Source organism: Myotis brandtii, unplaced genomic scaffold (assembly GCF_000412655.1).
Source record: "Myotis brandtii unplaced genomic scaffold, ASM41265v1 scaffold893, whole genome shotgun sequence".
Taxonomy (NCBI): Eukaryota; Metazoa; Chordata; class Mammalia; order Chiroptera; family Vespertilionidae; genus Myotis; species Myotis brandtii.
The window spans coordinates 944,883-956,775 of NW_005371660.1; the positions used below are offsets into that span (position 1 = coordinate 944,883).

The window sequence follows — 11,893 nt, forward strand, 5'->3', positions numbered from 1 at the left end:
TGGAGAACATTAGTCCCAAAATAAAATAAAGACAAAATAAAATGACACTTTAAAAAATGGTAAAATGGTAGCGGTAATAATACTAGTTAAAAATAAAAATGTAGTAGTTGAAAGGGTAAAATCAGGTGATGGGAAAAAAAAAGAAAAAAAAGAAAAAAAAATGAGAATTCAGTGTGCATTTGCTGCCTCTGAAATATAGGCACTCACTTCTAAGGATCAAAGAGCGTCCTTTAGGGGTAACTGGCAGTCACCAGCTGACAGCCAGAAAGGAAACAGGGACCTCAGTCCTGCAATTACAAGGAACTGGATTTTGCCAACAACCTGAAGGGGCCTCCTGATAAGAGGCAGCCACAACAGCTTGATCTCAGCTTTTTGGACCCAGAACAGAAAAAACAGCAGAGTCAACTCAGACTTTATATGTACAGACTGCAATATCATAAATTTGTGTTGCCTTAAATCACTACATTTGTGGTAATTTCTTGTGATAGCAATAAAAAACTAACACAGAAAAAAAAAAGAGTTTGTTTTCTACATCCTCACCAACACTTATTGTCTTTGGGTATTTTGATAATACTTGCCATCTTAATACGTGTAAGATAATATCTCATTTTATTTTGATTTGCATTTCCCTGATTATTAGTGATATTGAGCATCTTTTCATATACCTGTTGGCCATTTGTAGGTCTTCTTTGGAGAAATGTCTATTCAAGTCTTTAGTCTATTTTTAAATCATATTATTTGTTTGTTTGTTTTTTGCTATTAATTTATAGGAGTTCCTTATATATTTTGGAAATTAACCCTTATCAGAAATATGGCTTGCATATATTTTCTCCCATTCTGTAGTTTGCCTTTTCACTCTTTTATTGTTTGCTTTGATATGCTTAAGATATTTAGTTTGATATTATCTCACTTGTCTAATTTTGTTTAAGATGTCCAGATGATTCACAGATTCAATTTAATCTCTATCAAAATTTCAATAACATTTCTTACAGAAATATTTTAAAAATTATAAAATTCATATGGAACCACAAAAAAATTCCAAAAGACAAAAATAATCTTGAAAAAGAAAAACAAAACAGGCATCACATGCCTGATTTTCAAAATATATGACAAAACTATCTTGTATAATAAAAGGCTAATATGCAAATTGTCCCCTCGGGAATTCAACTGCTCTCTATGATGTGTGCTGACCGCCAGGAACGGCGCAGAACAAAGGAAGGCTCCGACCGGCCCTATTCGCCGGCCAGGCCTAGGGACCCTACCCATGCACAAATTTCGTGTATGAGGCCTCTAGTCTATATATATAAAAGGCTAAGTGACCAACCATACATCTGTCCAATCATCCAACCGACTGGCTGGTACATATGATGCGCACTGGCAATTTAAAAATAAACATTGACTCTCATGCATGCGCGATACATATAAAGCTCTTGCTGCTGCCAATTGCGTGTAATGCCAGAATGTATCTGAAGACCAACTATTGGCACTTTGTTGTTGATATATCATGTTGTTGTTGTTTATTTATTAATCAATTTATATGTTATTTTCAGATATATTTTACTAATTTTATTTCATCTCTGACACTTCTATTATGGAGAAAGGATGAATAGCAATATTAAAATATTTTGTATTTTTATTTTATAATACTATATATACTATTTTGATATGTAATTTTTGGCAGTAACATAATTACCGCACGAATCTTTCTTCTAATTAACTTCCTTTCAATGTGCAGGAATCCATGCACCAGGCCACTAGTATTAGATAAAATAGTATGGTACTTGCATAAAGGCAGACTTTATAGACCAAAGGAACACAATAGAGATTCCAAAAATAAGTCCATGTGCATATGGTCAACTGTAATTCAACAAGGGAGCCAAGGATACACAATGGGGAGAGGATGGTCTCATCAACAAATGGTGTTGGGGAAACTGGATATCCACAAGCTAAACAATAAAGTTGGACCATTGTTTTACACCATACAGAGAAAAAATCAAGGAAAAACAGATTAAAGTCTTAAATATAAGACCTGAAACTTTAAACTCCTAGAAGAAAACAGATAAAAAGCTTGTTGATGTTGGTCTTGGCAATGATTTCATAGATATGGCATCTAAGCACAGGCAACACAAGCAAAATTAGAGAATGTATTGATAACTTTGTAAAAAAATTAGTTTATTAGAATTCTTATGCATAAACCAGTTAAGATATTTTTATTGGTTTGGGTTTTTCTCAAACTTGTGATGTTTTTTTCCAAACTTGTAAATGACTCACCTACCAGTACAAACATCAGCCTATCTACAAAATTTCTGGTTTCCAAGAAAAAGTCATTATTTTATAGTTATTTCTTGCTCTACTCAGGCTATGAGTCTAAGCTCATGTATATGGCTCCTGTAAAGTATGTGAAATGCTAAAATGTATAGGAATAAGCCCATTATAGAAGTGCTACATCTTGCCTCTCCTGCTAATTGCATTTGATTTGGCCTAAATTATTTCTAGTGTCTGAAATATAACACCTGCCTCTCCTGAGGATATTGTATTTTCATTCTTTGTTACTTGTCTCTATAAAAGGAAATACAAAATTGTTTTGATAAAGTTTCCAAGAAAATGAATTCTCATTCAACGTAGTTTTTAATAAATTAATCTCAGGAATTTTTTTTTAAATCAGTGTATTATTTAGCTTATAGTTTTTGTGCTAAGCTGTACCTCATCAATTCCAGAAAACAGGACTAGCCACAGATATAGCCCTTTTTGAAAATTTTTCTTGAGGAGGCAATCGACATAGCTGATTAGATATTTCATAGTCAAAACTCTTGTTTAAATCTTGTTTCATTCTGTTGTTTTCTTATTGGAGCTATAAATTTGACTGCTCTCTCTTTTCAAGTTGCCTTTCAACTATTTTGGCCTGTAAATTTCCTACTCTATTTACTTACTTATTAAAAAATCAAAGCTTTTTAGCCTGTGGACAAAAATGATTTTCTCCCAAACTTGTATAGTTACTCTCTTCATTGCCCTGCCCACTTTCTCTTTGCATAACACATTTTTAAAGACCCAGATGTTGCTGCTCATTTTATGAGAATCGCCTCATAGACTTTCCATCTTCTCTATACTTCCACTCATACAATCAATATTTTACTCACGTTGGTGAAACTAGTACCCACATTGCTGACTCATATTTGTTCTTCTTGGTGATTTCTTTGCCCAAGCAATTAAATCTGAAACTCTTTGGGTTTAAAATCTCAAGGAAAGAGGACAGCCCAAAATGTACCTTGTACAAATTTGCAGAAAAAAACCCACATTATTAAGAAAGTAAGGTAATTAAGCAAAGCTATCCCAGGTTGGCTAATGTGAAAATGAAATATTCAAAACTGCATTATGAGTTAATTTTAAACTGTCTGCTTTGATGATGTCAGTCTGTCCATTCTTCAGTGCCATTTAGCTGTTGCTGGCATTTTGGTCTGGAATACATCAGCTATAACAGCAATTCTGATCTTAACACAGCAGCATAAAAATATCAATTTTCAGCTTTTTTCATGTTCTATATCAGTTGCTGTCACCTGACTACTGAAACTCACCTACGCCTATCCTCTACTCCATACATTCCCCATATTCTATGCTCCATCCACACTTCAAACGATACACACATGCTATACCTTGCCCTCACTCCATATCTGTCATTGTACTTTCATGCTTCTGTAATAGAATATCATAGACTGGAGGGCTTATCAGTGAAGACATTTATTTCCCACAGCTCTGGAGCCTGCAAAACCCAATATGAAGGCTCCAGCAAATTCTGTGTCTGGGGAGGGTCCACTTCCTAGTTCATAGACACTTCTCACTATTGGTCACATGGCTGAAGGGATAAGCAAGTTCTCTGGGGTCTCTCTTATAAGGGTGTTTATTTGCATTCATGAGGGCTCTGCCCTGATGACCTAATCACTTCCCAAAGGCCCCACTTCCAAAGACCATGACATTGGAGATAAGGTTCCAACACAACCTTTCAGTCCATAGCAATGCCTTACCTATACTCTATAACTTACCCGTATCTAGTATCTCATTTATCCATATCCTTAGTCATACTCCATACTGGGCCTATACTCTATACTCTACCCACACTCACTTACCCATACTCAGGCTCTTCTTCATACTCCATGCCTTGTATTCTTTTTTTAAAAAATATTGTGGTAAGATACACAGAACATAAAGCTATCTTAACCATTTTTACATGTATAGTTCAGTTACCTATATTTTTTACCTTACCCATACTTCATGTCTTACTTATATTTCATACCTTACTTATACTTCATACCTACTCATATTCTATACCTTATTTATACTCCATACTTCACAGTATTTTATACATTAACCATATGCAGTAGCTTAGTCATACTGCATGCCTTACTCATATTCCATACCTTATTTTGTACTGTACCTTACTCAGACTCCATACTTTACTCCTGATACTTACCTCCCCAGATCCTTCATTATTTTTCTTTTAGTTAGCCTAAGGATCTGATCACCGACTAGCTTAGAGTTTTATTATGATTATGTAGAATAAATGAAGCATGAAACTGTTTGCTTTTTTATTCTATTAACACCAACTCACACGAAGCGTGGTGACTCACCTGGATCAGTATTGTCATCATTCTTCTCCTTGGGAGATTCTCGGGAAAGTATGAGGAACTTGCTGAGGTTGTCTTCTATGCACACTGTGTGTGTGTGTGTGTGTGTGTGTGTGTGTGTGTGTGTGTGTGATGTAGGGAAAACATCTTGTGCTGTTTTCTGTGTTTAGAGAGCCCACATACGTTCTATTTCATTTGATTGAAAGTATCTTTTAAAACCATCATGAAATAGTTCTACTTAACTTCGGGAAAAATGGAACCCAATCCATTTGGGATGGATTATGTAACTTATTCTGAGTATTTCCTGGAGAAAAACAAAATAACAACAACAAAACTATACCTATAGATCTAGTGTAAATCTTTTATTCTGCAACTTAACTTCATGTTCTTTTGTCTCAGTAGACCTTCCTCAGTAAAAAAGAGATTATTTCTTAAAAAGCAGATTTACATACACAAAAACTATTATTTAAGGGCCTTCCATATCCTTTGATAATTATAAATCCTAGTTGTAGGGAAAAGATGTTCTTAATATTTAAAAAAATAAAGTGTAAACATTAATGATATAGTTTGATATGAATATGTAATAGTTTGCTAGTTTAGCTAGAGGTGAGAGAGATGGCATGGCAGAGAACTTGAGCTGAAAAGGTGTTTTAGAAACCATATGCCCTGCAGAAACACTCAGGTAGCAATCCCTGGTTAAGTCATGTAATCAATTTCAGTTTTGCACAAGCCCAACACCCCATCTCGTGGAAGTTCCCGCAGCCAGTACGTTGTTTATACCAGCTTGGTCAGGGAGCCTGGCAGTGGCATTGGTATATTTTACAATTATCATTCCAGAGATATGATGAACCCTGGAGTAATGTACTGTACTTGGCAGCAACTGCCTCAGCTTTTGCGCACATATGCTTCAAATCTGAGAATATCATAGATATATATGGGAATCTTTGTAGAGATCTCTGAGGCAAGCTGGTATTTAACACAAAAGCAAACCCATTTGGAGCTAAAGCACTTTCCATTAGGCAGTTTGGCGGCTGTTCTACGAGGCAGACTCACTGTGCTCCACGGACACATTTCGATTAAATGCTGCTTTGTATTACTCCAAAGATGGGAACAATAAGGACGTTTGTCAAAGGAAAAACTGCAGCAAACAATTTCATGTTGAACATCTGTACTCTGCAGTTCATTGTTTGCAAGAGTTTATGGACCATAATTTTGATGCATATAGGTTTTAAAGAGTATAAACTGCATTTATCTTGGGCGCCTATCATTTATTTTAGTCTTGGCTTATTTACTTCCATTTTTTTCTGGGCATTTTATTTATTTTGGTACTCTGACGAGATGAAGGAAAGATGTTTCCAAAAAAGGAAGTTTAGTCAGCTTTGCAAAATTGATGAGGAAAGACAATGTTTTCATCAAAAGGACTGAGCAATTGAATTGAAATATGTAACACTAAGCATATTATATCTTTATGATACCTTTCAGCCTTAAAAGATCTCCAACCAATTTAAAACTTTAAGACCACTCTCCTATCTCATTGTCCATCGTACCAATCACAGTGACTTTTCCATAGTGACTTTTAGTAGCAGCTGTTAATTAACAAAGTAATTTGAAGATAGTGGAGTCAGAAGACTAATTAATGGCATTGTGAACGTGAGCCTGCCTGGAGTTGTCTTCTTTCACTTTATAGATGGATGACCCATTTTTAGAAGATGTGAGCTGTCTTTTCTGTATTTTATTCAGGGAAACCATGGTCCAGGCAATTCAAGTTAGTAAATCTTTATCAGTCATGATTTGAAGCATTGCTGAAGTCTTGATCAATTGGCCTAACTTTGTCCTCACATAAAATATAGAACCTTTGAATAGAAGAGAGGCAGGGCCAAAAAACTGACCATCTAGGAAGACAATGGTATTTCTTTCTTGAGAGACATTTAATAATAAATTAGTGGAGATACAGCAGTGGTTAAGAATGCTAACTTTGAAATTAGGCAAATTTGGGCTATAACCCCAGTACTAAGTAATTTAACATCTTATGAGCCTATTTCCTATTGCCTAAATGATATAGATATTAAAATATTTTATACGTTTTTATGAAGCTTATTTATAATGTACATATAATGTATTTATAATGTATAGAAAGCACAGTGTCTGGTTAAGCTTTCAATACATGTTAACTGTTATTAGTGGATTATTTGGTTCTAAGACTTGTCTAAGACTTAATCTGATCCTGATGGATTTAGTAGCCTCTTTAATTAAAAAAATAAGTTTCCTTTATTGTCCAATTGCCTCTCTATAGAGAAGACTCAACTGAATTACTCTTGACTAGGTAACTAACATTTACTTTTTGTTTTTGTGTTCATTTGTAGGGTGTACTCAGGCAGAAACTCGAATGAATTACTCTTGAATAGGTAACTAACATTTCCTTTTTTGTGTGTTCATTTGTAGGGTGTACTCAGGCAGAAACTCGAGATGGTTATGTGAGCTTCTCCAACTTGGCAATTTTGATTTCTGGGTCAAATTGGCACTTTCTTTTTACTGTCATTTCCCCTCCAGGTAATTTCAGCACTGCATGTTTTATTATCTGTTTGTTTTATTTAAAAAATAGCCCCTTTTCCTTTGTCATTGGAATAGCTCTTATCATGAATAAGGGGTCATCTAAGTTTAGAGAAAAACATCAATTGATTATATTATTAAGGTGTGAGAAGCAAGAGCACATGTAGAAATTAAGTCTCAGGAGAATCCTGGTAAGCAAGAATCCAAATGTCCATTTTCCTCTAGTTGTTAAAATTTTCTTTGAATTTTCTACTTTATAAAAATATATATATGTGACATTTGATAGCATTGGGTTGGATACTAATTAGAAATTTTAATTTACAGAAAAAAAGAGTCCTGGGATACAGATTATTATGAATTCTCTCATTTCTTCCCTCACCCACTGCCCCCCCCCCCAAATGGCAACTATACCCATTTAAAATCCTGTTTTTTTTTTAGAAATATAGATATAAAGCGTGTGTTACTTGCTTATATGCTTCAGTCCTTCTTGAAAAAACATTAAAAAGAAATTTCCCTTCTGAAGTATTCTTTTTTTAAAAATTTCTTTATTGGTTAAGGTATTACAAATGTGTCCTCATCCCCCCATTACCTTCTGAAGTATTCTTGACAATTTTTTATTTGTTAGAAGGTAATGCTATCCAACAAGTTTATAGTAGGTAAGATGTTAATTAAACTTCAAAGCCAGAGGAGCCTATGTAAAATACCTCTCTCTCATTCCCATGAAGGGTAGAGCTGAGAGTCCAATTTCTGCCATCCTCTTTTTAAAGGGTTGAATTCTGATAGAAACACAGAGCTTCCCACTTAAAAAAATAATTTAAATATCGCATGCATTATTTGACTTACCAGAAAATCCACCTAAAAGAATTTGTAAAATACTAACATCGCATTTGAACTGCAAGGTAGAAATTTACAATCAATTATTAATTTTGGTCAGGGAAGTTAGTCTGATTCCTGAAACATACAACTGTAGAAAGCAGTTCATGTACAGGTGTGATAATGCAAAGTTTTGTAAAATGCATTAGAGCAGTCATTATTTCATTGGGACCTCTTAGATATTGGAAATGGCAAAGGAAATAAAATGTGTTGATGTGAGGTATCTTAAGCCCAACAACAAATATTTAATTAAATCCAGACATTAGTCTTCCATCATGAAACATTCAAACTGTCATAGTAAACTTTTCAATACGTTAAAAATGTGGCTTTCATAAAAATATGTAAAGAGCACTTGTCAACAGTTATTGAACTCATAATGAGGGATCCAGGAGGACAGCAAAGCTGTTAAATTACATGTGAGGGATGTAGATCAACCAAGAAGGAGCTGCTGACATAAGTTTGTTAAATTGGATACAGGACAATAAAACTATAGCCTTTGAAGTTAGATGTCTACAGATATCCTGTGCATCTTTACTGGACAAAAATCATTTGCAGCTTACCAATCTTGTATTAATTAAGCCTGATCCTCAATTAAATATAAAGTAAAAAAATAGTATGTTCCAGAGAATTTGATAAATCTTGGAAGGGCCTATTTGAAAATGCTTCAAAATGACATTGATAAGATCTGAAATCAGGTTTTCCCTTAATTCCAAGTTTTGGACCATTTTCTTCACAAAGAGAATATCTTCTGTGATCAAGTAAACAATTATTATTAATTGTTTTAGGCAGATATTCTTTTAATATCTATGATGGTGTCCTAATTTAAGTAGAGGTTCATGGGGAAACATGTGCAAGGTCCTTGACCATGGGATTCCCAAGGATATATTTTGAAGGATATTTTGTCCTGGAGACTTTTGTCTTTTAATTTCCTTGGTGGTTAACTAAGCCTGAACATTTTATGAGGGTCATTTTAAGGAATAAGTTATAAAACCAAGTGTAAAATGTGGTCCAACTTCTCAGTAACACTTTGATTTTGAGTTGAGCTTGGTGTTCACTTTGACTAGGTCACTAGTTTACCTTAGGTTCCACCTATAACTTGTAAAGTAGACTGCTGAGGGATTACAGTTTTTCTTTAGCCATTTTCCTTAAATCATAATTCATAATTTTCAATATCAAGTCTGTGAGGTGGGGCTCTGTCAGAATTAGATTACAAACATTTAAATTAGCCTGGCCGGCGTGGCTCAGTGATTGAGCATAGACCTATGAACCAGGAGGTCACAGTTTAATTCCTGGTCAGGGCACAGGCCCGAGTTGCAGACTCGATCCCCAGTCAGGGGCGTGCAGGAGGCACCCAATTAGTGATTCTCTCTCATCATTGATGTTTCTATCTCTCTCTCCCTCTCCCTTTCTCTCTGGAATCATTAAAAATATATTTTTTAAAAAGTTTAAATTAGAAGAGAGTAGATGGAAGATAAAAAGAAAGCATTAAAAGGCCTGCATTTCTGTGAATCCTTATTGTCTTCATGTTTCATGTGTTTAAGTTTTATTCCCATTCCTTCTCCTTTGGCAACCATCAGCTTGTTCTCTATACTATAGATATGCTTCTGTTTTGTTTATTTATTTGTTTTGTGTTTTTAGATTCCACATACAAGTGAAATCAGAAGGTATTTGCCTTTCCCTGTCTGACTTACATCACATAGCATAATATTCAATAGGTTCATCCATGTTGTCGCAAATGGCAGGATTTCATTCTTTTTTATTGCTGAATAATATTCCATTAGAATATTATTTCAAATCTTCTTTCTCAATTCATTCATTGAAGGCCAACTAGATTGCTTCCTTATCTTGGCTATTGTCAATAATGCCACAGTGAACATAGGGGATATATATTTCTTGGGATAAATACCCAGGGATGGAATTGCTGGATCATATGGCAGTTTATCTTTTAATTTTTTGAGGAATTTTCATACTGTTTTCCATAGTGGCTTCACTGGTTTGCATTCCCACCAACAGTGTACAAGGATTTCCTTTCTCCGCATCCTTTCCAGCACATCTTATTTGTTGATTTATTGATGATAGCCATTCTAACAGGTGGAAGGTGATATCTCATTGTGGTTTTAATTTGACATCATATTGATTAAGAGTGAAGATACTGAGAGTAACTCCTTGTTTCCCACTATATCAATTTCTAACACTAGAATCATTTGGGAAAGCAGCTCTTATTCCCATATTGATAGGGCAATCAGTACCAGGCAGTTTTGAGAACCATGGCTCTGGATTTCCTAACCATTTCTTGGAGCCATGAAGTTCTTAGGGGATCCCCAAGGGCTTCTGTGCTGGGAAGAGAGTGAGGGAACCAAGGATGCTTTCCGCCATCAGTCCAGAAAAACGATTGCAGTTGCCATTTCCGTGCCTGAAGTACTTTTGCTCCAGAAATTCACATGGCTTATCATCATTTCACTCAGGTTTCTTCCTGCTGACACCTCCTCAAAGAGGCTTTTCTGTACCATGTGCTCTACAGCACCATCCCCAACCCTGCTCCCACCTCCAGTCATTCTGTCTTCCAACCTCACTTTAGTCCTTGTGGCACCTACCACTACCTCTCATCAGAGTATCCCTGGATTTGCTTGTTTGTCTACTGTCTATGCTCTGTGCTGCATTAGAATGTAAGTTCCAAAAGACACAGGAATCCTAATGAATTGTGTTATATTCTCAGGGTGTAGTGAAACATCGCACCTCATAGGCACAAATATTTATGAACAAGTAAGTATATTGAGATTATGTCTAAGATTGCATTTTAAAAAAATGTTCTGCTGCTAAAAATATTTGAAAACTGGCGGTCTGCAATCTTAGACCCAGCTTACTGCTCTAGGCATATAAACAAGTCTCCCTGACTTCAGGCCCTCAGAATTTTCCCTTCTATAAACTTCATTGCCTTCAGAATACAGTTAAGGGCCTTTTTGACTGACATTTAATGCTCAGAAAATTTTGTCTCAAATTCCTTTGAGCATTAATTCCCAGTATTTTCCGGCATTAATTTCTTAAATATCAATTGATCTTTTCTTCGTTCTGTCTTCATTTGCTCAACCTTCCAAGTCCCACTTAGATACTCTCTCCTCTGGTATGCTTCTTCTGATCATATCAATGCCATATATCCTTCCAAAGCAATTCATTTGCATTATTCTGGTGGCATGTGTCACATTCTGTCTTTTTATTACAAACATTTGTATGTATATCTAATTTCATTTACTAGCTTGTAAATACTTTAAGAATGAGAACAATAACTTATCCACTGAGCAAAGATAATAATCACTGAGCAATCATTGGAAAATGGATAAAAGAATGAGGAATTTTGTTTTTACTTCTGCAAATCCCTAGTAAAACCTATCCCCCATATCCGGGGTGGATTTATTTTATTCAGATGCCCATAAAAAGAAACGAATTGATAAGAAACAAGCCAAGTTTGTCTTCAGTAGAACCATATCTAGCTAATTTGGTTATGGTAGCTTTGGGACTGAGTCAGCCAGGAGTCAAGAGACTAAAGATCTGACCGTGGCTGTCAATCAAATTGTCAGGTTCAACCCAAGAAAAGCACAGCAAAGAAAAACATGGTGTTTCCCTGACTAGAGAAAATAAAAACTATTATTGTCTGAGTGATTCAGATGAAAGCAGAGATTTTGGATTGATTTGTTTGTTTTGAATAAACTACTTTAATGCCAACTATAACTAACTCGTGTTCTTAGGCAAGGTTTTCTTGTTTTGCTTTTTTTTTTAAATACATATTTTATTGATTTTTTACAGAGAGGAAGGGAGAGGGATAGAGAGTCAGAAACATCGATGAGAGAGAAACA

At 35.1% G+C, this 11,893-nt stretch overlaps 1 protein-coding gene across 1 annotated transcript in view; it reads left to right on the forward strand.

The window, feature by feature from the left end:
• The window catches only part of PKHD1 (polycystic kidney and hepatic disease 1 (autosomal recessive)), a 438,226-nt gene that overhangs the window by 404,333 nt on the left and 22,000 nt on the right, over window positions 1-11,893 (forward strand). The window contains exon 63 of the mRNA XM_014532447.1: window positions 7,062-7,169. Coding sequence (XP_014387933.1) covers window positions 7,062-7,169 — 108 coding nt within the window. The remainder of the gene's footprint in view (window positions 1-7,061; window positions 7,170-11,893) is intronic.